Consider the following 22,994-nt stretch of genomic DNA (forward strand, 5'->3'; position numbering starts at 1 on the left):
CATGGAATTTCTAGTAACGCATCAGCATACTGTTTCTTCTGAGCGATCCAACACCGACGTACACAGTCTTTGACGCATCACTCAAGGGCTCGTAATACCATGGTCTTCTTCACACTGCCCTCGCAGAAAGAGCCTTCACCGCACCCCCTCCTCCCCCCTCGTATACTGCGCCGGCGTCTGGATAACGCGATGCAGCAACTGATGGCCAAAGTACGAGCTGACGACGAAGAAGACGATGATGTAGACAGTGGCGGCATCGATCATCATGATGGCGAAGATGTTGCGTTTAGGAGGGTAACGCTGAGGGTAGTAGTCAGAGTTCAGTGCCAGCGGGAACAGTCACGGCTGCGGATTCCAATCTCACTGTGAAGACTTGTTTGAATGGAAGGAGTTCAATTTGTTCACGGGGCGTAGATAGGGGCACGTGATGCGTCAGCATTGGATGCGGCGCAGCAATGAGATGCGATAGGCTAAGTTTGGAAGCTGTAAATTGCAGAGGAGACTTCGCATGATGTGTTTGACTTTAGGCTGCAGTGAAAATTAAAAGTGATGAGAAGCTGTGAGCATAACAATGGGTATCATATTCGCATATACAAAAACGACGCTGAAACGCTGATACTCAAAGTATTCATCCAATCTTTCTTCGACAATCAGTCGTCTAGCTCGGGCTGCAGCTCGTCGTCTTCGACCATGTCTGGGTCAACTTTGGTGCCCAGGTCCAGGTCTTCCAGGAACGTGCGGCCTTTTATTTCCTCGGGTAGGTAGTCTTGCTTCACCTTGCCATCAAGATAATGTGGGTTGTACTTGTAGTTTTCGCCATAGCCCATATCCTTCATTAGTCTCGTGGGTGCGTTGCGTAGATGGTATGGTATGGGCAGGGCAGCGACACCGGGCTCTTTGAGCGCCTCCATAGCGTTATTTAGGCCGCGATAAACGCGAGTCGACTTGGGTGAGAGTGTCAAGGCTATCACAGCGTGGGCGAGATTTATGCGACATTCCGGCAGGCCTATTTTCTCGCAAGCAGAGTACGTGGCGGTCGCAAGTGAGAGCATTGAGTTGTCTGCTAGTCCGACATCCTCAGACGCAACGACAATCAGTCGCCGTGCTATGTAGCGTGGGTCCTCTCCAGACTCGAGCATGCGCGCCAGGTAGTACAGAGCGGCGTTTGCGTCAGACCCTCGTATCGACTTGTGCATGGCGGATATGCTGTCGTAGTGCTGGTCGCCGGCACGGTCGTACACAAGTGTCTTGGTGAGGCTTTGTAGAATCTTCTCCTTGGTAATTTCAGGGCTCTTGGACAAGTTCATGGCCAGGTCGAGAAGGTTCAGGGCAGTTCGCGCGTCACCGTCGGAGAAGCGAGCAAAGTATTGCAACATGTCCTTGTCGATGAGCGGCGATTCGCACTTCTCAGCCACGGCTGCTCGCTCCAGTATGCGCACCAGGTCTGGCTCCTTCAGGTCGTCGAGCGTAAAGGTCCGACATCGCGAGAGCAAGGCGGAGATGACTTTGAAGGACGGATTTTCGGTAGTCGCAGCAATCAGGGTGATGATGCCAGATTCTACAGGTCCCAGAAAGGCGTCCTGCTGCGTTTTGGAGAAGCGGTGCAGCTCGTCACAGAAGACGATTGTTTTGCGGCCCGTGAGCTGCAGGTCTCTTGCCGCCTCTCCGAATATCTTCCTGACTTCCTCCAATTTTGTGCTTGTGCTGTTGATCTCGACGAAGCGGGCACCCGATGTGTTGGCAATCAGCCGGGCAATGGTGGTTTTGCCTGTCCCCGGTCGTCCCCACAGGACCAAAGAGGGCAGCTTCCCCTCGTTGACCATGCCTCGCAGGATGCCATTGGGTCCGACCAGCTCCTGCCCGCATACATCGTCTAGCGACGTCGGGCGCATCCGCTCGGCCAGCGGCATGGCATCCTCTACCACCTTGAGCCGCTTGGCTCGCTTGGCCGCTATGGGCGATTGACTGGCGCCATTCGTCTGCCCTTCTGTCGCATCGTCGAGTGAGCGCTTCGTGGCTGGCGGTGCTGGCGGTGCTGGTGCTGGTGGCGTCTTCGGGCGTTCTGCTATGCGCTGTGTCGCTTGCGGTAGGGGGGGTGAAGACGTCGGATGGCCATTTCTCTGTGTCGCCGATGGCTTGCGCGTCCCAGGTGTGAAGAAGCTGTGAGTCTTGCCCGGGTTTGGCGTGTTGACCGGTTCTTGCTTGACCTCCTGCTCCAAGAGGTGTTCCTTGCAGTCGCTGTCAAGATGCTCGTTGATGCGGTTGTCTTTGACAGGCTTGCTGCAAACAGGACACTCGACCATGTCGACGATGAGTGGACAACTATTTACGCGACGCGAGGTAACGCGCCTGCCGCTATCGGCCTAAATTCGGAGGAGCTGCCCGCTTGATGACGGCATACCACGGAGGTAATTGTTGAAGCACGCAATTGTCGCAGGAGGAAGAGTCAGTCTTTTGGTTGCTGGACAGACTTTGCTTGCAACTGGCCATGCGCAGCCTTGCAACTTCAGCTTCTCGTCATATCCGACCTGTCGTTTTTAGAGCCCAGTGCCCCACCAACTTGATCCCTCTACGAGCCATGTCAGCCACCACACGGCGCGAAGACCCCTTCAAGCCCGCGGCAAGAGTCGCAGGCCAGAAGCAGGATGTCTGGTAATACCTGTACGACACGGTCGCACTATCAAAAGCTAACACGTCCAGGTCAATTGTCAATGAAGCGGCGGCGGCTTCCCCAGTCCAGCCCATTGTCAATATGGGCCAGGGCTTCTTTGGCTACAATCCTCCCAAATTCGTCCTCGATGCTGCAAAATCCGCTCTCGATCAGGTCGACTGCAACCAGTACTCGCCCACCAAAGGCCGACCGCGCTTAAAGAAGGCCATTGCGGACGCATACTCCCCGTTCTTTGGCCGTACACTTGATCCTGACAAGGAAGTCACCATCACGACCGGCGCAAATGAGGGCATGCTGTCAGCCTTCATGGGCTTCCTGGAGCAAGGCGACGAAGTCATTGTCTTTGAGCCCTTCTTCGACCAGTACATCAGCAACATTGAGATGCCCGGTGGAAAGGTCGTGTACGTGCCTCTGCACCCACCAAAAGATGGCGCAACCAAGACCACATCCGCGTCAGAATGGAGTCTAGACTTGAAGGAATTGGAGGCAGCCATTACACCAAAGACACGCATGATCGTCCTCAACTCCCCACACAACCCCATCGGCAAGGTATTCTCAAAAGAAGAGCTACAGGCTATTGGCGACATCTGCGTCAAGCACAACATCATCATCCTTTCCGATGAAGTCTACGACAGACTGTACTACGTCCCGTTCACACGTGTCGCAACTCTGTCGCCTGAGATCGCCAAACTCACATTGACAGTCGGATCAGGAGGAAAGAACTTCTACGCGACGGGCTGGAGAGTAGGCTGGCTAATCGGCCCTGAACATCTCATCAAGTATGTCAGTGCAGCACATACGCGCATTTGCTACAGCAGTGTATCGCCGCTCCAAGAGGCGACGGCCATTGGCTTCGAGCAAGCCGACGCGCACGGCTTCTGGGACGAGTCCAAGAGGGAGATGAAGGCCAAGATGGACAAGTTCACCGCCATCTTCAAGGAACTAGATCTCCCGTACTCTGACCCTGAAGGTGGCTACTTTGTCCTGGTCAACATGTCCAAAGTCAAACTACCGGAGGACTACGACTTTCCACCACATGTAGCTGAGCGGCCTCGTGACTTCAAGCTCAGTTGGTTCCTGATCAAGGAGGTTGGTGTTGCAGCAATTCCTCCGACTGAGTTCTTCACACCAGGTAACGCACACATTGTTGAGGACTGGCTGCGGTTCGCAGTCTGCAAGAACGACGATGTGCTGGAGACTGCTATGGAGCGCTTACGCGGATTGAAGAAGTATATTCAATAGAATACGAACGTAATTACATAACACCCCATCAACTTAGTCCCAAACATCCCCAACAGCAATCCCTTCTGATCCCATCACTGCAAGTCAAAACCAGATATTCATCACCACAAATTCCACACCGGAAATCAGCATCTCGAAACGTGATTAAATATCCCCCAACGGAATTCCCTCGCCTAAATCAATTCTCATTACACGTCCAACTAACCGCCCGATTATCAAACCGCCTGCCCCTCAGATTACTGCTCCCCGGCCAAATCAGCTCATCCATTTCGCCCCCGCAATCCGCCTTGTCGTAGAAATAGCACGTCTGGTGTCTATCTGGCTGGATCGACGATATACTGCCAACATACTCCGCGGGGAAATTGTGACATGTTTTGGTCGTGTCTTCGAACTTTTGACACGTGCCCATGAGATCGACGTTGGTGCAGGCGTAGAAGTGGCCAGGCGTCGAGTCAGGATCCGTGGGCGGCGGGGCGGCGGGTGGTTTGCTGGGCTTCGGGAGGGGGAGGCCGATGGTTATTGTGCCGGTGGGTTTGCGTTCATCTACGGCGGAGACAAGCGTGGTGAAAATGGTGACGAGGATGACGATTGTTGTCTTCATTGTGTATTCTGGTGTCTGAGTCTATAAAGACGTTGATTCTCGATTATGGTCTTAGACTTCTAGTTCGGAACCGTGTATTTGTGAAGCGGCATGATATGGCACTTCATCATGGTTGGGGAGCGATGCGACTCGTGAGTGACAAAGGAATCTAAAAGAAGAAAGAGAAGAGAAAGAGGAGGACAATGCAGGTCACATTGGTGCAAATTTGTCAAAGACTTGAATGGGGTATATTTCTTTGTTATGGGACGCGCATGGCCCGATCACACCGGCTGACTTTCGTACGTGTTACTAAAACACTTGTATCAGTCCTCGTCATCATAAACTTCTCGATCCTGAAAGACCAGGAAATCTCCTCCCTCGCCGCCCATGATCTTCTCCCATACATCTTTGACATGATCAAATATGTTATCATCGAAGGCCAGGTCGGCGGAGGGAGGTGGGAAGCGCAAGACGCGATCGTCGTTACCCGTGGGTAGCACCTCTGTACCTGACGTTGGTCGCTGTTGATACTGTGTTGACCAAAGCAGGCTGGGAGCTGGCGACACGTCTACAGAAGCCAGGAGAGTGTCGACGGCTCTACTGAGGAGCTGGAAACCCAAGCTTACCACGTAACGCCCGTAGATGCATATAATACGCCCTATACTCCGATCCAGTATGAGGACCAGGAAAAATGTGTAATCGACAGAAACAGATTTATAAGCCGTGATCAGTTTGTCAGAGGATGTATTATCGTCAAAGAAATTCAGACAATGTAGATAAGGTATTCGTAAAGTGTATCATCAGAACAGCAGAGGGTATAAAAAGGAAGAAATAACTTACATTGACCTGAAGGGCATTCGCCCGTGTCGCTAGAGTGCACCAGGATTTGCACGGGTGGTGGATTACCAGCGGGCGACTCGAGCGAGATTGATCCAGACGGGAAAGCGACCACGGCCGAAGCTGGCGCCGGAGCGTCTTCGGCAAGCGGAGGAAATAGTGGTGCAAGTGATGAGAACACGATGCTTATCGATCTGCATAATGCCTCTTCCGGTGTAGCAGAAGTGTTACCTCCCACGATCCACTTCGCAGTGACAACTTCACCGTCTTTCAGGCGAAGTTTTATGCCATGCTCTGTAGTCTCCGTGGGATCTGTATTGGAAGAATCAAGGCCTTTTCCAAGGACATAGACTCCACCACCCACAGCACAGGCGCGACATGAGACCTGGCTGATCTCAGCTAGGCCTCCCCACTTGGGAATGACCGCTCCAAAGCCCGCGCCGAACACACCGATGGATCGCAGGTGCCTCGCGATTCGTGGCAGTGCGTATTCGGTTGTCGTCTGGTCTGGTGGACTCGGCGACAAGGTGAGAGCCATCAACGGACCCTGCAAGCTGGTTGGGACCTTGAATTGCTGGGACAGGAATGTTGAGAACGGTTGTTGGCGATGTTCCTCCCAGACCTCAACCTGCTCCTCGTACTCGCCGATAAAGCGAAGGAACTTCATCAAGGCACGCTTTGCCTTGAAGTCGAGGTCGTGGTCCTGGAAGACATCTTCCCGTCCATTTGGTACCTTCAGTAACTTCCCAGCTCGGTGCGTGCTTTCAGACTCGAGGGTGTCATCCCCTGTGTCTGAAGCATACACCCTACCAACTGCCGACGGCAAGAAACTCAAGCTGTCGGTAGACCCGTGATGAGACTAGGGCGCTGAAGAAGCGTCGAACGGGCGTATATGAGCTGGGGACCGAGTGCCAGACTGTACGCCCTGGGACGCAGACAATGCTAGGCTTGAACCATCCGCGTGAGCAGCGTCTGGCTTGGGTGATGGAGACATACTGAGAAGGCAGCAGTAGCTGCTCCTACAAGGTCATTAGGAGTCGCAGCCGGCGCAGGTGGAGTATGGCTTACCTGTATTTACTCTCTGAGCCCACTCTTCAGCTTCTTGTAAGCTGAAGGCAGCCTCGGCACCCCCGTAGTAGTCATTCTCGTCGATGTGGAGGATTTTCTTGTCGGATCGCGACAGAGCTCTTCATGGGCTGCGTCAGTCAGATCGCACCCGCCAGCTTCAGGTATCGCGATAGACATACAGGGCAAGCAGCGACTGCTGCAGGCCGGTGCCGACAATCAGCACATCCCATTCGGTATTGTCGAGAGTGTCCATGTTTTCCGTGCAGAAAAGTGAGTTGGAAGGAACGTCCTAGCTCCATGCTTAGCGCGAGTATGACTAAGCCGGCTTGGTCAACAAAATTTTCCGACCGGAGCCCAGGAGCTTTCTTTCATCATCGCGCACGCTGAGGACATGGCCGCTACACACGACATGTCTACAAAGCACCAGGTCTTCACTGATCTGAGCATGTGCGCGAGAGAAGAAAACCTCGTCCGGTATCTACTGCTTCGGATTTTACCTGAATTAGCGGCTCGAATGTGGCGAAACATCCATTTGCTTTGACCGAAGCTTGAAAGACCAGCTTTTGTGATATGTTCATTTCCTTTGCGTCGGTGGTCTAGACGTGACGTCTACTGACATAAACAAGTGTCTGCACTTGAAGGACAGCGTCGACGTATGCCTCCAGCAGGCATTTTGACGGTCGCCAAGTTATGTCAACGGCATGCTCGACGGCCTGCTACTCATGGTCCTAAGTTATTAGCTTGTCATCCCAAAGACCGCCTTATCTTACGTTTGGCTAGTTGTGTAGTGATCTAGCAATATTTCGCTTGGGTGTTGGAACAACCGTTACTTGGAGTTGCTTTCCGAACCAAACAGCAGGGACAAGAATCTTGCGGGCATGAAAATGTTATTTGCGTAGAGTTCCACAGTTACGTGGACAGCAAATAGAAGCCTCTACATCATATCTGAGTCCGTTCAGGCTGACCAGCAGTTCACTCACCTACACACCACAGCTCCCATTGCCTAGCATGGCGGTATCATCAGGGTATCGAAACATCACGCTTAACCTTTCAGGGCGTGGTCCAATAACACCACAGCCTATTTTGTTGCAACAACAATCTGCACTTCTACACACAGCGCCCCGAAAGCAGCCGGGGAAGGACACTTCACAATCTTTATCACCGTCACGGAACCAAGGTTCTCTAAGGTAAGGAAACTCCGTGCAAGGTACGAATGGATGCAGAGCCTCGCCTTATGCAGGGTCAGACATTTCCTGTACACAATGCTCCTATCCAGCGTCTGGATTGTGGCGTAGCCTCACATGCAGAGGGACCCAATTACATCGCAAGACTGTCATCACACCTGAAATTACAGGTACTGTAATCCAGCAACCTTCTGAGGTTTTGCCTTGTACTACAGGTACTTCAGCTCAGCAACTTAGAAGGCTTCTACGTAGTCCAGGCTTATCGCTTGCGGATCAACGGTGTGACTAGAGGATTTCGGCCACACTGTAGGGCGCCTGATTGGGAGCGATTCCTCGTGATGCCGACTCCCACATCGGCATATACCCTAGTGCCGAAGTTGCCGGTCATTTGCTTCTTGAGCACGTCGTGGTAAAATATGCGCATTATATGCACAGACGTAGTATTGCGCCGTACTTCAAGATTGTCGAGTAATGGTTGTACTGTGCTATTATCGGACAAAGGCGCGCCTTGCTAGCTAGTCTGGATGTAGAGTTCATTCCTATCGATAGAGACTTGACGTTGACTCATTACTGCTGATACGTAGTCATTCATGCTTGAGTCAGGGTTGTGTTGTTCTGCAGAGCGTTTCCATTGTTTATAAATATCAGTTCGTGACCATTAGATAAGTTTGCACACACACACACACACACACACACACACACACACACACACACACACACACACACACACAAGTCGAGCCACGAGCTAAATTCTAAATTTGAGCACGTCTAAGACTATGGGAAACATCTACGACACCGTCCGACTGCCTAAGGATGCCGGCGGTACGCTTCTCAGCTCTCTCGCTACCAAGTTCCGCGCATTCAAGCTCCATGCACTTCAAGTTGCCCCGGAGGCTTTTCCAGCAGAATTAGATAGCGAATCTCGTCTTCCACAATCGACATGGCTTAGTAGGATTGCCGAACCAAGCACGACAATATTGATCTGCGTCACGACCGAAAAAGACGGGGACGAGGAACCATCAATGTCTGGCGACAAGCAGTTAAGAATCTTGCTGGACGGCGAGTGGATAGGAATGTTTACCATGATTGGCCCAGTCTCTCGCGACGACTACATCTGGCCTGAGTCCGGTCAACCAGAACCAGGCCTCGAAGGATCAGAGACCCGTTGGCAACTTACGAGTCTTTTCACGCTGCCTGCGTATCGCGGCCATGGTATCGCGAAACGGCTTATCGAAGCAGCAATCAGATTTGGGAAAGTTGTATCTGATGAGATGGGAAGAGCATCCGAGAGAGATGTCCAGACGCGCATCAGGCTTGTCGTACATCCAGACAACACGGGCGTTGTCAAGATGTATGAGAAATTTGGGTTCGTAGACAGCGCAAGGATGACAGTAGCAGAAGCTTGTATTGCAAATGGAGCTGCGGACGTAGTGCCTAGGTATGCTGATCCTAAGAAGTGGCACAGTAGGTTTGGCGTTGCTATGGAAATCCTAGTTTAGTCAAGAATTGCGACTGGTGTCTAAGTGTCTTTCCTTTAGACAAAAGGCAAATGCATCGAGGAATTTTCTCGTGCTTGTACGCGCATAGACATAGCATTCCTGTCTCATTGTCTCATCGAGGATGCTCTGCAGCTTTCAGAGTCGCCTACCAAAGATGTCGACTGCCAAATATACGTCAGCGCGTCCTGCGGCAACGCATTTGGGGTGGGCTGGGGAAAGGAGGTCCCGGTCGGGATGTTTCAGCTACGTAAAATGCGAACCCGAAGCTTTCGTATCTTTCAAATGTATATGTTATTCCTTCCTCTACCATGCCCACGAAGATTAATTATATGAATGGCTAATAATAACTCCATCCAATCCCAAGCTTGACCAAAGAAGTAATAGTGTTTTAGCGAAGAGGGCCGCAAGCACCTCCCAGGCCTGCACAGGACCAGAGGTCCTTTGGGATCTTTACTACCATCATAGTCGAACGGTTATCCCTCTTTATGCTCGAGATCGTCATATATCTCAACATTGTGTCAAGCATGGCGTGTCTAAAAGAGAGAAGATCAAAAGTTAATCTAACAACAGCACTGTCTCATCTCACATAGCCAAACATAAAAAGTTCGGCGTTATACCTATGTCCAGCAAGGTTCGGATGAAAGCATCAGCTATCAAACGTCTTTCTGGGCACCAGCCTATGGGGATATTGTGCAAACTATCGAGAATCTGATCACTCTTCCGCAATACCAAAGTCATTTTCACGCCAACCGCGGTTACATTGCACTTCCCATCCATACAATTCAATCAGCGCTTCAAGTTCGACACCGTAATGCACACCAGATTTGCGGGAATATACATCATCAAGGAACTCGATCTAGAATTCACAACCAAGCGATGAATCCTTGCAGCATGTCACTCAAGTTTAGCGATTGTGACATCGTCCCAATACATACAGGTTGTAGGAATACTCTCGAAAGTCCAAGTCACAGATCTATTGATTGTATAACTCCCAAAGTAACTTTCAGCGCATTGAAACTTGAGAATATGTAACCCCTTACAGTGAAAGTCACTAACGTATCGGGACGAGGGAGTTGCTTCTTAAAAACTCCTCATGTACTCGTATGTCTTCGTTGTTAAACGTAGACTTATACACCGGTCGTGATTGCATTGAACTGTCGCCAAAAGAGCCGAAGTAGTCCTTCAACACAGTACTGCTCTCAAATCCATTCAGTAATGCTTTCCATTTCTGCGCATCTGAAAAATCACTTTACGGTCTCTGCCTGTTAGCACTGCCATATCTTCACTCAAATCCACACTATCAGAAGGCCCTGATGTAGAGCACCTCTCTCAATCCCTGCAGTCAGGCGTGCCACTAAATAGTGAGACCAACATCACTGCTGCAATCTTCAGGGGCACTGTATCAGGGAGAACTGTACCACTCCGCTCAGTGACATGGCGCGCCTGTTGAGTTGAAACATGTCAGCCTCCTTCCTCTTCTGTGTGATGAAGACATGGTCATTGCGGCCTTTCACAACAATGACAAATTCTCTTTTACCATATTGCTTTCGTAAGCCATTACGATAAGTTCGTCATTCTATCCGACACAGTGGTATGTATCAGATAGTCTTACTTTCGTAAATCATGATGATTAAGTCGTCATCCTATCCGGCACAGCGGGATATATCAATGAAGTCTTACTTTATTATGCCGAAAGCACGAAGCCAACAAGCAACCATGCTAACCTACGTAGCTGCACGTATATACGCAAAGGTAATTGACACAAACCCCTCGCAGCAGCTGAAAGCATTTCAAATACAACCAGTTTTTATACAAAAGTAGCAATCCCATGCGGGTTTGCCTCATCCAAACCTTAATGCTCTCCCCACACAAGCTTTGCGGGGATGCGATTCTAACACCTGCATGCACGATGCCCGTTGATCCGAGAGAAATAGACTTTCGCAGAATTGGATTCGATCAACGATCTGTCACTTTCGGCTGATTGTCGCCGGAAGTATCCTGCTCCGCAGAACGGTCGTTGGTTTTTAAACTTTGAGACTGCCATCGCGTTCCGCGTGTGTGCCGATTATACAAGGTCTAACCTGCCCATTTGGACACCGCAGAGTTCAACACTGCCTCTTTGAGATGCTTGCTGCCTTCCTTGGATAGAGCACATGTTCAGCTTACTTCCTCCCGAGAAACTTCACACTAGTCACTTGATAGTGTGAGTGTGCTCAGCCCACGGGGGTCATCATTCCGATGTTACATTATCATCAGCCAACTTTCCTCTCGTCCTATCGATAGCAAGGACAGAGAATCCATAACGGCGAGGGTCGGCCCACGAGGGGCAGTGCTTCGCAAACGATCCAGGCATATCCTTGCGCTCCAGGTCCGAGGAATGTGAACCACTGACTAGCTAGCCGTTCACGACCCTCCTCGAAAGCATCGATGCTGCTGCCCAAATTAAAAGGAGTCGTTTGCAAGCAGAAAAAGCGTCACGAGACGGGCAGGAACTTGGGGTGGAAGCGTTTCTCCATCTCCGCAAGCAAATCAACGCATGACTATGGCGTCCAAATTTTCCCCTTCCCCCTTGGCAACAACCTTCTCGGCAAATTCTGAAAATCGCAAACCATGCCATGCCTTGGACCGTTTCCGCGCTGTCATCCCTTGGGGAGTGATTCGTTCGAATCCCGTCACCGCTAAAGCAGGTACCTCCCCTCCCCACCTGCCCCAGCCTGTCACCGTCCACGGGTCACCGTTGAATACTTTGGTACGCTAGACACTAGACCTCGACACTATACACGCTTGAGAAAGGGAGCGTGCGGCGCGGCCGAGACTTTCGGGCAAATGTCTAGTCATGTTCGCCCGTGGAGTTTGTGGGTGGTCGCAGGTTGGGTTTGGGTGAGTGTGCGTGACAGATATGCAGGGAGGTGTGTGGTGAGGTCAGTACCAAAGTAAGGTGAGACGGCCGACCCAGCCAGCACAAGACAGACGAGCTAGATTCTGACTCGGAATACGGAGGCCAGACAGACAAGTGAGCTGATGACGATGGAATCGTGAGATTTGTCCACGAGACCCGACACCATTCGCTCTCAATCCGCAAGCCATACACACCGCTCTCTCCCCTCCATCTCTATTCACCCTTATCCCTACTCCACCGAACATGTCCAGTGAGCAAGCGTCCCCCCACTTGCCCCCTCGGAGACAGTCAAGGCTCCAACACTGGTTGGCCACCCAGTACCACGGCATTCCTTGTCGATAAAATTCCAGCTTGGTACACTAAGCTACGCAGACTCTGCATTTCCGATACGTTCGCGCTACGCAGCCAACAGACTTGCCCTGCTTCCGATGCCGCTGCGTCCCGTGCCTATTACACTACTCAGGGGAGCGGTACGTTTGTCAGCCCGCGCCCAGCCAGCGGCGGTGTGAAGGAAGGATGAAGGAAAAAAATTTGACCTGCCTCATGTGTCGAGTTTTCATTCGGCACATGGTGGTTATGTGCGGGTAAAATCTTGAGAGCCACGTGCTTTTTGTACGACTGTGGATGCCACGAGATCTGACATGTGCGAGACGTGACTAGATGTTGATGTGGTACGTGCTAGTCCTAAAAAGTGCCTTCCTTCGACAGGAGGTGATGGTGGCAAGAACGACTGGAGATGATTAAGATGTGACGTGGTTGGCTGTGGATGTTAGACAACCCTCCGTAGTCTCGTAGATTTGAGGCTCAATGAGCATGATTGGATCAACAGTTACCTGGCACTTCGGATACGTGTCCCACATCATGAGAGTATAGGATATGTGAAATGAACGAATTGGTGATAGGTATTTTCGATCAACTAAAGGAAGAAATACTATGATACGCGGATCTTGCTGTACGTTGCATCGCAGAACAAAAAAGTCAGATTGCCACCCAAGTCCCGCCCCAAGTTTGTTTAAATCAAATGAAAACCCCAATCCGAGATCGCGGTAGAGACAGCAGAGAAAAAACGTAACCGAAAGCCAGAGTAATTCTGAAACTATGCAAAAAGCACAAACAACCACTTGTTCCCAGCAAAATGCAATGAAGCACTGATGCTGGCCCATCCCAATCTCGTTGTGATGCATACTTGAAAAGGATATTTCAGGACAGCCTCCGAGACGCAACCCCGTAATCTAATATTCGCGATAAATTTGCAGATTTCCGCCCAGGTTCGTGTGTAGTAAAAAGAGATAATGGAAATTCGAGCGCTTGCCGCCCAGACTGAGAAATTGTGACTCGCATGCTGAAAATGGCGCTCCAGAGGATAAGAGTCACCAGCGAGATCAATGAGACTCAAGCGAATTTGCCTGCTCATTCGAGGAAATGGGAACAAGGAGAGCATGATCCGGGAAGGACAGATGGGGTATTAAAAAGGTTGGTTTGTGCTCCTGGCCGCTATAAAGTTTTGAGAAGCCCGCCTGAATGTCGCTGTTGCATTGCCTACGTTTCGTTACGAGCACGGGGCCGTAGCCACGAGAAATCGCGAGTGTGCACAAGTTGGAAGCATCCAGACGCAGCTGCGATTTCCGCATTAGGTCGCCCGAGAGGGTATGCTCATGCAGAGGCCGGCTCTGGGGCATTGCTGTGTTTGGAGGAGATTACATCGGACGACGGTTAAGCATGTTGAGCATGCTTGAATCGGTCGAGCTGCGTCCAGCTCCGTTATCGCTCACAAGATCGTTGATTCGCATGCTCGGCCTGGTGGCAGAAGCCTGCGAAGTTGGCGGAGGAGTTCTTCCGTCACTGCGCGGTGGGGGAGGCTGCAGAGGCGCATAGCCGGATGGAGCGCCGGGTGTGGTGGGTGCTTGCGAGTGTGGAGAAGAGGAGGCGCGGCTCGGCTCATAACGATATGCGCCCTGGGGAGACGACTGGCGCGGCGGCGCTGCAGTGTAGTAGGGCTGGGACGCGGGTGGAGGAGCGCTCGAGTATGGAGGAGTGGGAGTGGCTGTTGAAGCACCTGGAGTTAGAGAGGGAGGCTCTGGATAGGCATAGTCAGGCCCACCGCGATGAGGCACATGCGAAGCAGCTGCGCCTGGAGTTGGCGGTGGCAGAGTGGGAGTGTGAGGCTCTGGGTGAGGCCTCTTCCTGCCGATCTGCTCACGGCCTGCTTCATCATGAGGAGCACCGGGTGGACCATATTCAGAATGAACTGGGTACGGACCTGCAGTTGGGCTAGGCAAGTAGCCCTGCTGGCGAGGCTGCTGCGGTGGCTGCTGGCCGTATGCTTCGGCATGGCTCGCGGGAGGGAGCGGCTGGCCATATGCGCCATACATGGGCGGTGGCTGCCCAACACCCCGCCAAACCGTGTGTGCAGGAACAAAAGCCTGTGTCTGCGCAGAGACAGGCGTGAAGATGCAATCTTGGTTGAACCTCATGCAGTTGGAGCAGCGGCCGTCCTCGGTGGCCTCGAAGCCAGAGCAGCGAATCTGTGCGTGGTCAGTAAGAGGGCGTAGTGATTGCGTCGCTTAGTGGTACCTTTCGGCGTCTGCAGTACCGACAAGCAATGGCGGTTCGCTGGCGCGGCGCGGGTGGCTGGTGGTGCTGCTGCACATACTGCGGCGGAGGAGCTTGCTGGGCATACGGGTCGGGCGGTGGAGGACCGCGATTCCACTCATTGGGGCCTGGCAGACGGTACTGGGGCTGCTGGTACTGGGGATGTTGGCGGGCAGCCATGTCGGCGCGTGGCTCTTGAGGCGGTGGGGGTGGGAGCGCAGATTGCATCTTGGGAAGCATCAAATGTCAGCAGCTGACGGCGGTGAGGTGCGCGGCGCTGGTGGCAAGCACAAAGCACAAGCAGGTAGACTTACATGGCCCGGTGGGGGATATGCGCCGTTGGCAGGCTGCTGGGACGTTGGTGGTTGCCAATGGGTGGGCAGCTGGCCTGGGGCGCCCTGGTGGTGAGGGAACATGGTGGTGTTGGTGCGGTGCTTAAGCGTGGTTGGGTTGACGTCTGTCTAGTAAAATGCCACCCAGAAAACGTGCAGGCTGTCACGCAGTCATGAACCGGTGCAAACACGAGGCGGGGAGAGTGTCGAGAGACGGCGGGCGCGGGACTGGCAGGCGTCGTGGGTGGAGGTGGAGGCGGAGGTGGATGTGGAGGTGCGGGAGATGCTCTGTCTGAGAGCGGGTGAGGTGTCACAAATACAGGCGGGCCGCAAGGACGGCTGCAGGTCAGAGAATGGGCAGTGCAAAACGGGCGGCAATTGCAGGGCCAAGACAGGCTCTTGACGCGACGACAACAGGCAAGGGCGGCGGGCGGTGGGGTGGTGGAGGGATGCAGGCTCCGGGTGGGAGCAGAGGGCAGAGGGCAAGGCAGGTGAGGTCGCTGGTGAGAGGCGGCGGTGGTGTAGGAAAGGCTTCTCGAAGCGCGTGGAGGAGGCCCGAACAAGTGTGGAAGCGAAAAGGAGATTCAGCGGGATGGCCGTGGCCGTGGCCGCTATTACTACCCACGGCGGACGCCCGACATGGCACTCCAACCTGCCCAAACCCAAACCACTCTCGCCTTATAAACTGCCATGGCATGGCGCTAGCCCCTGCAAGCGTGAATGCAGCGACACCGAGCGGTCCGCCTTTTTACCGCAGTAGCACGTCTTAGCGCGGTTGGCGGCAGCAGTCGATGCGGCACAAGAGCAGGCATGCGACGACAGCGACGTGCAGTGCAGCATGCTGAGCGACGTGATGATATACATGCACCCACACTGCGCACACATACATATACACCCACCAACACCACCGCGAGCGCCCCCAGGCGCACACAAGCGGCGCGGGTACAGCATGCGCCTACACGAGCGCTTGTGTCTCGTCGCACGCGCACGCCGCCTTCGTGTGGCCGCCCCCGTCGTCTGCGCTGAACAAACACCAACACGCGCAAGGGAGCGCGCGCCCGTCCCCGTCATCCTCATTCCCCCCTTTCAGCGCGCTGCTTCTGCGCTGGCTGGGGCGGATGACTTGCCTGGAGCGAGCCAAGCAGCAAGCTGGGGTCAAGGCCTCTGCATGGCTTTGCAGCGGCCCGGACTCATCAGACACGGGCGCTGCCGTTCTCGCGCTTGTGATCTACGAGGAGAGCCTTTAATCATCCACGCCGCCGCAATAAATCATAGCACCACCTCCCTCGCCCGCCTTCTCTTTGTTGTCGTCTGTGCCACAGGGCTGCATGCGCACAGCGCTTGCTCACGCCCAGCCTTTCGACGACGGCACCGTGGCCTCACCCTCCTGCAGCCAGCTCGCCCTCGACAGCGCGGATGCAAGGAGCATGGTGGGACCACCTCGGGCAGTTGGACTGCACGATTCGTTGGCGGCCCGTCTCTGCGTCGCGCCGTTCGTTTGCACCATGCCTCTCGACAGCTCACGAACCACGGCACGAGCCTGCCTCGCACGCCTACGGCCGTCCGGTGAGCCCTGCTGCACCAGTGTGCGAAACTCGCCCTTGGCCGAAGTGACGATAGTCGTTCCATCCACACTGTGGCCGCAGCACGCCCGCATCGCGAAGTCAATCACCTGTCTGCGCAGGGTAATGCCGGCGCGTCCTGACTCTCCATCTGTCGCAATTAGTGATAGGGCTGGTCCGCTCCTGCATCGGTCGATTTCCTGTTGGAGGACTTTTGCCAAACCCTGCCCTTGCGAAAACGGTCGCTGTTGGTGTGCCACCATGACCAGTGACCAGTGACGTGAGCAGCCTCGTTAGTTTACCGGGCAGGGTCAGCACGCTCACTGTGCGACTCGCACGCTTCAGGCAACCCGTCAGCAGCCATTCCAACCGAGTGACGGAAAGCCTCGTCTTGTGAAACCTTCCATCTGTTCACAGCAGCTGCATACCCATCGCCACAGCCCGTAAATAATAGAGCCGACGCTGACCCACTGAAAACCTGCTACAGCACGGTAGATAGAAACTTTCTGGTCGGACGTTGCTTCTCAGCTGCCATTGCTCGCTGCACGCGAGAGGAGCTTGCGACGCATCAATGTGGCCCTCAAATCATCGTCCAAAATCTGACACCCACAATTTCGTAGATCGTTATCCTTTGCGCCGGCGACGGCTCGCGAACTGCTACCCATGGTCCTGAGCTCCTTTGCGCGCCTGATTCGCTGGCTCCACACAGGCCGCGCATCCAAGTAAAGAGCGGCGAACGACTGCTCACCTGCCGGTCATCCCGCTGCTGTGACGACAGTCGGACAAGTGCGGATGTGCGCGTCCCAGTCCGTGGAGGATAGCGAAGCAAAAGCCACCTTGGCCGCCGCTTGACACTGCCAGTCATCGAGCCTCGGCAGCCTGCAGCTGTGTTTGACTGGACTGCAGCCGTGACCACTTTTTCAACGAGCTCGCCGATCAGAATTGTCGCCCGTCCCTTGGTCTGACTACTCATCAAAACGCCAGAACAATCTCTGGTTGTGGCTCTGCTCGGCCCGCCGAGCACAATCTGCCTGACCCATGGCCCAGGTCCTAAGAACTATAATCGACCAATCAGCACTAAACTCTGCCATTTCTTTCGTCTTTATTCCTGAATGCTTCAGCAGCCTGTTCCTTGCATAGAGCCGAAGGATGACGGGTAAATCTTCGTCGTGCCGTGTGCGGAAAAGAAAACCTTGCGTGGTCATCAGGTCACAAGACGTGGCTAGCACCGGTCAAGGCCGTCCTTCACAATCTCTCAACCTCCGTCACATATTGATCTGTTGTCTGCAGGAAGCTGACCTGACGTGGCCAATCGCACATCATGGAACACTGTTGTAGTTTGATTGACCAGCACACCGCAATTCGACACCCGACGCTGTCACGAGTACTGCTGGGAGCAGTCAGCCTGGATCGACTTTGTGCCGAAGGGTCGCTGCTGCGCTGGCGAGATAATTCCAGATGAAGAGCATTGTCCTCATGCATACCGAACTGCCGTCTCAGGCAACTCAGTAATGTCCTGTGTTACACCGACTGTGTGGTGCAGATTGTGGGGTAGCAGGTGCCCAGGGTGCGATCCTCAGCCGCCTGTGGTTTAGCACCCACGCGGATAGCAGCACCCGCGCACCTTATGCTCGCGGCACGAAGCGCAGCCAGTTCATAGCCTCTGACGCTTCGGGAGGTTCCTCAAACAGCGGATAGATACATAACTTGTGCACTATGATATTCCAGGTGAAACTTACACGGCCCGGGACGATACGTCGGAGCCGTCCATCGATGTTAGATTAACGAACCTTGTGTCACCAAGGGCGTTGACTCTTGTGCGGAACGGATATGCATGGCATAGATGATGGGATGTGGAGCTTGCAGCTCTGTCAGACTGCGGGTAGCGATCTTCACCACTCGTCGTACAGACGTCTTGTGCTCCCGTAGTGTCTGCAGGTAAAATCCAAAGCAGGACATCATGTGCGCCTACTTATCGTTGACAATTCCGAGCCATGTTCTGTGCCACGTTGTCAATGTTAGACATAAGTCCGGCATTAGGTTGAGGTATCGCAGAGAGAGTGCAATAAGGTCAAGGTTTATCCACCGATCCTTGAGGTCTAATCTAGTGTTCAGTTGTCGTTAGTCTTGTGATGGTACTGCATAGCAGGCAATAGTTTGCGTCCCAATAAAGACTTGAACGCGCCGTGCACCGCAGAATGGACGTGTTTCAATGTAGAGAACTCCGTCCTTGCAGTAGCATGACATGGTGAGTCGTGTCCGATCGGGTATCATGCTGCGCCGCTCTCGGACCCAGCATAATTGATCCTTTACTATCGCATTGCACAGTGTGGTGCATAGCTGGCAGGGCGTTAAGATCAAGGCCAGCAGCACTCAACGTGGTCCTAGCAGAGTGCATCGAGCCGTTCCATCAATGGAAGTTGCTGTGCGACGAAACCTAACGGGAGCATGCGTGAGGGCGTACAGCCTTCGGTATGTGTTCTGGCAATTGGGTGCGATATGCGAATTGCAAGCCACGGTGGGCCGTGTTCGCATTCAACCGTTGCCCATTCGCCCAGAAGATGACGATTAGACCAGCATCGGTGTGATTAAACGTTCGCGAGACGAGGCGGGATAGGCACCCTCGTAAACACACCGCTTTTCCCGACAAATCCAACTCGTTCGATTTAGATGAGCAACATTGCTGCGACTCGGGCGTCGGGCGTCATAGTCGTCCGTGGTCGTGTGATTGCTGTCGTGAGCACCCATGAGTCGCCTGCGAGCGCTGCGATATCATGTACGCAACTTGCCGCTTCCCACCCAGCGTGCACGTCGCCGGAATGGAGCGATGTTGCGACCAATGTCCTTTGAGCGAAAGCACCCGAGCAAGGTCGCTGAGTTCGTCGTGGAACGCGACCAGTCGCTGCGGGCCCGTCCCCCATGCGCTTCAGCAAACGCGCCACGGCCCGTCGCGAGGATGTCACTGCGACGACTGGGCAGCACAAAGGGCAGCTGATCAGAAGGAAGTCCTGTACAGCTCTGCATGGGGCGAGCAGCATGATACCCTGGCTTCGCACTGCTGCACCGTCATCGGTTGAAAGGTCGCTTCGACGCAGTCATCATCGCATCGTAAGAAAAAACCACAAAAATGGACAAGGAAAGCGGAAGAAGTCGCTATCTTGGTCAGCCGTGTGGGCCACCCAACCAAAGAAAGCGGCTGCTAAGAGAAGGCGCCGGCCCGCGTGAGTGCGTGGCCTTGGGAACTGGGACCAGGGGCACCGGAAAGTCTTTGCCATTTATCGACTGGCGCGCGCATTAGCACTAAAGTCACATGACCAATTCTTCATGCAGCCAAGAACGGGCATTGCCAGCACTACTGCACACTTGTTTTTGGTGTCGATAGCTCGCTTACAGGCCTCCAGTTAGCGCCACTGCCGCACGTCGTACAAGCGTCTATTGGCGGGCTTCGCGCTGTCCCCACATCCTCCACCAATGCACTCCAACTTTTAAAGGACGGGAGAGGGATCCGATGCGATGTCCGCGCCGTACGTGAGCAAAGTGATGCCCAACGTTGAACCCTTAATCCTCGTCCTGTGCAGTAGCGCTCTGTCCCTCATCATCGTTGCCATCATCATCATCATCATCATCATCGCTGTCTTCTTCGCTTGAGTCTGAAGGCTCCTCGTCGGGCATAACTACACTGTTCAGGTATGTGATCTGTGTAAACTGTCAGTGGTTTGGCTATCGTAATCTGCTCTCATCCAAAAGGGCCAGCGATGTGACGGGGCGCGTTATCCGGTCAGTGCAGCCAACAGCTATCGGTGAAATAAGTCTGGCTGCACTGCCAACGCATTCAACGGCTGTAAGCGTGATGCTCCCCCTCGTACATTGAGACAAGGACACCCCTTCTTATTGTCTTCGCCGTGACCACATTAGGCAGGCGTCAACGTTTGACAGGCGAGTCGACTTCTCCTCGTGCGACATGAAAAATAAGTTGGTGGGCTTACAAAGGGTAGCAGGCATGCAACGAGTTCAGCTATGCGCTTCAGACCGCCGGGTCCAGTGACGTCTGTGTCTGAAAGTTTCTTGCTGAGCGTGAAGTTGCGAAGCCGAAGCAAATCGATGTCTTTGTGGTCCTGGTCGTAACCCTAGAGATGCATTGTCAGCGATTTCATGCTCGGGCTGCCTGCTCTAGTGTGAAGGGCAGGTCTGATTCTGCAGCTGGCGTATTCAGCCCTGTCTGTCGTACTACACCACTCCTATTTGTGCACCCTTCACGTATGACCGAGCTAAGATTGCATGATCTGGCTCAGTGCTATCAAGTATTGTCACCAGGTTGTGAGGCCAAATGAGTCGAAGAATCGACAATTGTACGCATCGCAATCAAAGCACGGACAAGGTAGTGCATATAGGATCACTGGAGCTTACCTTTGGATGGCGCTTCAGAGCATTCGACTTGTTTGCTGGCAAGCTGGTGAAAGCCTGTACTACTTTCTTGCTGTCGTTCGCTACGTTCTTCAGGAAGGCCGAACGAATGCCCGTGTCGATAAGTACTTGCTTAATTCTATGCGGCTTCCGATCAATGTCGTGCCGCAGTTTCGCGATGGCTGCGGCTTCGGGCTGCCATAACCCACCACCTGAGTTGAGTCAGCATAACTGAATGCTTTGAAGGGCTTTGCAAAAAGCGCTAGAGCTGTAGGGCCGTATGTGAGTGCGTGGCTTATTGAGGCAAGGAGAAATCACTTCTGTTGCAGTGCCTTGCCTGTCGAAGACGAACATATACCGGCTCTATCGTTTTAGCTTTCAAGGCTTAGCGACGAGCGTCTGACCGGCACTGCGTATTCGTGGAAACTCTTGATATCAATGCCACGGCATGAGCGCCATTGACAAGCCGTGGTCGAACACCGTAAGCCACGAGGGACTTGGGAACGTTTGTGACGGAACGTGGCTAGAGGCAGTCGAGTCTCATGACGGCATCTGGGGCGAAAGCTGAGCAAGCTAGCGCCTACATACAAAGATGTCGTGCAGTGCATGTAAGCGAAATGCAGTGTTTAATGTGTCATTCGCTCATGGCCGCGGCGCAGTAACTCACCCCATCTATCAGGCGGTTGTGTTACTAGCTATCATGACCCGCAGCGGACATATTATAGCCCCCGCACTGATGTAGTACGAAAGCTCGTGTCGAATATCTAGATCGCTGCACCAGTGCGGATTTCACGAGATAGACAATGCAGGATATGAATGAAGCAAGGGCAATACTGAACTTACCAACAAAGCTACCATCATTTGGCTGTATATGGATATAGTAATGCGCATATGGCCCCTTCCGTCCGGTCCTGGACCAAGCAGCTGAAAAGTACGTTTTGTATGGGGTGGGATCTTTCGAAAACCGAATATCTGCCATTGTTAACATCAACCCACGTCCCAAATTGATGTGACTTAGTACCTCGATAGATGCGATAAACCTGAGCCGTTATTCAGCTTAATGTAATGGGAGCAAAGAGGCCTGTATTGAGACTCACCACGTCCTTGACGGGTAACTCTGGGATCGTCTCGTCCGCTTCCACCACTTTCTCGGACAGCTTCTCGGTGAAAGTGTTGAAGTCTTGCAGTGCAGCTCGATAGTCTGGATCATGCACTGCAACCAGGTTAGTCCTCGCTCTAGGTGTAGATATGGGTAACACAAGCAGCTGGCAGATCTGCGAGCTGACAGTCTGCAAAGTAACTCTGACGTTACAGCTAGCAGTACAGTGAACTAGGAACTATCGCTTCGGCAATGTAGTAACGAAGCTCGCAAAGACCCCTGGGAACGGCTTGACTCTTGCTTGAAATGTGAAACCGGTCAACATACATTTTAGCCATTGCCGATCGTTGTTGGCTGCAAGATCCTTGAGGAACAGCATAGTATTTGGATGTATCGTATCGTCCGTGTAAGGTGTATCGCCTGCATCTCGGGCCTTGGGCTTCTTGATGATAACTTGTGTGCCAGGAGCTAGTTTCGCTCCCGATTTCCAGAGTTCCTTTTTGTTACCCTCTCTCACATGCGAAGGCAAGCTCTTCTTCTGTCCTTGCTCACGAGGTGCAGCCTTCTTGCTTTTGATGTCTTCGTCGCTGGAAGGTACTTCGTCGTGATCAGACTCCGATGATGGTTCTGCGTGCCCAGCTTCTTCAAAATCAGAAGCCTCAGACACGTCGCCCTTGTCGGACGGCGATGGTTTCTTTTGGACTGCGTCATCGTCGTCCGACCCAGATTCGGCGTAGGACTTTCTTGTTGACGCCCTCGCTCTTTTAGACTGTCGAGTTGGCGTCTCCTGTGCTGGCCGCTTAGACGAGCTCCTGGATCCGGAAGCGGTCGCTTTTTTTGTGAGTGGGCGAGGCATGGCAGGACTATTGTATCAAAAGGACTAATCGTGGTTACTGCACAGTTGTCTGTCAGATCGTGGATGGATGTCGGGCAGGAGCACGGTCCGCAATGACGCACCACAAGCTGTGGAAAGCGCGACGTCGGGCGCACGTCCGCGTCGCGCAGTCACGCGAATGAAAAAAAAA

At 53.3% G+C, this 22,994-nt stretch overlaps 11 protein-coding genes across 11 annotated transcripts; 3 read left to right on the forward strand and 8 right to left on the reverse strand.

The window, feature by feature from the left end:
* Window positions 1-99: 99 nt before the first annotated feature.
* On the forward strand, window positions 100-418 carry SNOG_07676 (hypothetical protein; the record flags this gene model as incomplete). The annotated part of the gene is given in 2 exon segments (XM_001797956.1): window positions 100-294; window positions 314-418. The coding sequence occupies 2 exon segments, from the start codon at window positions 100-102 to the stop codon at window positions 416-418; spliced, it is 300 nt and encodes a 99-aa protein (XP_001798008.1).
* Window positions 419-650: 232 nt separating this feature from the next.
* On the reverse strand, window positions 651-2,303 carry SNOG_07677 (hypothetical protein; the record flags this gene model as incomplete). Its single annotated transcript, XM_001797957.1, has 1 exon — window positions 651-2,303. One exon carries the CDS (start codon window positions 2,301-2,303, stop codon window positions 651-653), a length of 1,653 nt encoding a protein of 550 aa, XP_001798009.1.
* A 172-nt stretch (window positions 2,304-2,475) lies between these two features.
* Window positions 2,476-3,913, forward strand: SNOG_07678 (hypothetical protein; the record flags this gene model as incomplete). The annotated part of the gene is made up of 2 exons (XM_001797958.1): window positions 2,476-2,652; window positions 2,701-3,913. Exons 1-2 carry the CDS (start codon window positions 2,489-2,491, stop codon window positions 3,911-3,913), a joined length of 1,377 nt encoding a protein of 458 aa, XP_001798010.1. The 5' UTR covers window positions 2,476-2,488.
* A 255-nt stretch (window positions 3,914-4,168) lies between these two features.
* SNOG_07679 (hypothetical protein) lies at window positions 4,169-4,514 on the reverse strand (the record flags this gene model as incomplete). The annotated part of the gene is made up of 2 exons (XM_001797959.1): window positions 4,169-4,235; window positions 4,264-4,514. The coding sequence occupies 2 exons, from the start codon at window positions 4,512-4,514 to the stop codon at window positions 4,169-4,171; spliced, it is 318 nt and encodes a 105-aa protein (XP_001798011.1).
* Window positions 4,515-4,721: 207 nt separating this feature from the next.
* On the reverse strand, window positions 4,722-6,651 carry SNOG_07680 (hypothetical protein; the record flags this gene model as incomplete). The annotated part of the gene is made up of 5 exons (XM_001797960.1): window positions 4,722-5,151; window positions 5,334-6,189; window positions 6,327-6,349; window positions 6,399-6,517; window positions 6,578-6,651. The coding sequence occupies 5 exons, from the start codon at window positions 6,649-6,651 to the stop codon at window positions 4,817-4,819; spliced, it is 1,407 nt and encodes a 468-aa protein (XP_001798012.1). The 3' UTR covers window positions 4,722-4,816.
* Window positions 6,652-8,358: 1,707 nt separating this feature from the next.
* On the forward strand, window positions 8,359-9,081 carry SNOG_07681 (hypothetical protein; the record flags this gene model as incomplete). Its single annotated transcript, XM_001797961.1, has 1 exon — window positions 8,359-9,081. One exon carries the CDS (start codon window positions 8,359-8,361, stop codon window positions 9,079-9,081), a length of 723 nt encoding a protein of 240 aa, XP_001798013.1.
* A 4,596-nt stretch (window positions 9,082-13,677) lies between these two features.
* On the reverse strand, window positions 13,678-14,988 carry SNOG_07682 (hypothetical protein; the record flags this gene model as incomplete). Its single annotated transcript, XM_001797962.1, has 3 exons — window positions 13,678-14,505; window positions 14,555-14,800; window positions 14,887-14,988. The coding sequence occupies 3 exons, from the start codon at window positions 14,986-14,988 to the stop codon at window positions 13,678-13,680; spliced, it is 1,176 nt and encodes a 391-aa protein (XP_001798014.1).
* A 1,261-nt stretch (window positions 14,989-16,249) lies between these two features.
* Window positions 16,250-16,729, reverse strand: SNOG_07683 (hypothetical protein; the record flags this gene model as incomplete). The annotated part of the gene is made up of 1 exon (XM_001797963.1): window positions 16,250-16,729. One exon carries the CDS (start codon window positions 16,727-16,729, stop codon window positions 16,250-16,252), a length of 480 nt encoding a protein of 159 aa, XP_001798015.1.
* Window positions 16,730-18,091: 1,362 nt separating this feature from the next.
* Window positions 18,092-18,425, reverse strand: SNOG_07684 (hypothetical protein; the record flags this gene model as incomplete). Its single annotated transcript, XM_001797964.1, has 2 exons — window positions 18,092-18,180; window positions 18,257-18,425. 2 exons carry the CDS (start codon window positions 18,423-18,425, stop codon window positions 18,092-18,094), a joined length of 258 nt encoding a protein of 85 aa, XP_001798016.1.
* Window positions 18,426-20,024: 1,599 nt separating this feature from the next.
* SNOG_07685 (hypothetical protein) lies at window positions 20,025-20,334 on the reverse strand (the record flags this gene model as incomplete). Its single annotated transcript, XM_001797965.1, has 2 exons — window positions 20,025-20,140; window positions 20,304-20,334. The coding sequence occupies 2 exons, from the start codon at window positions 20,332-20,334 to the stop codon at window positions 20,025-20,027; spliced, it is 147 nt and encodes a 48-aa protein (XP_001798017.1).
* Window positions 20,335-21,545: 1,211 nt separating this feature from the next.
* Window positions 21,546-22,825, reverse strand: SNOG_07686 (hypothetical protein; the record flags this gene model as incomplete). Its single annotated transcript, XM_001797966.1, has 4 exons — window positions 21,546-21,634; window positions 21,714-21,735; window positions 21,968-22,083; window positions 22,297-22,825. The coding sequence occupies 4 exons, from the start codon at window positions 22,823-22,825 to the stop codon at window positions 21,546-21,548; spliced, it is 756 nt and encodes a 251-aa protein (XP_001798018.1).
* Window positions 22,826-22,994: the final 169 nt, after the last annotated feature.

This window comes from Parastagonospora nodorum (genome assembly GCF_000146915.1).
Source record: "Parastagonospora nodorum SN15 chromosome Unknown scaffold_11, whole genome shotgun sequence".
In the NCBI taxonomy this organism is placed as follows: domain Eukaryota; kingdom Fungi; phylum Ascomycota; class Dothideomycetes; order Pleosporales; family Phaeosphaeriaceae; genus Parastagonospora; species Parastagonospora nodorum.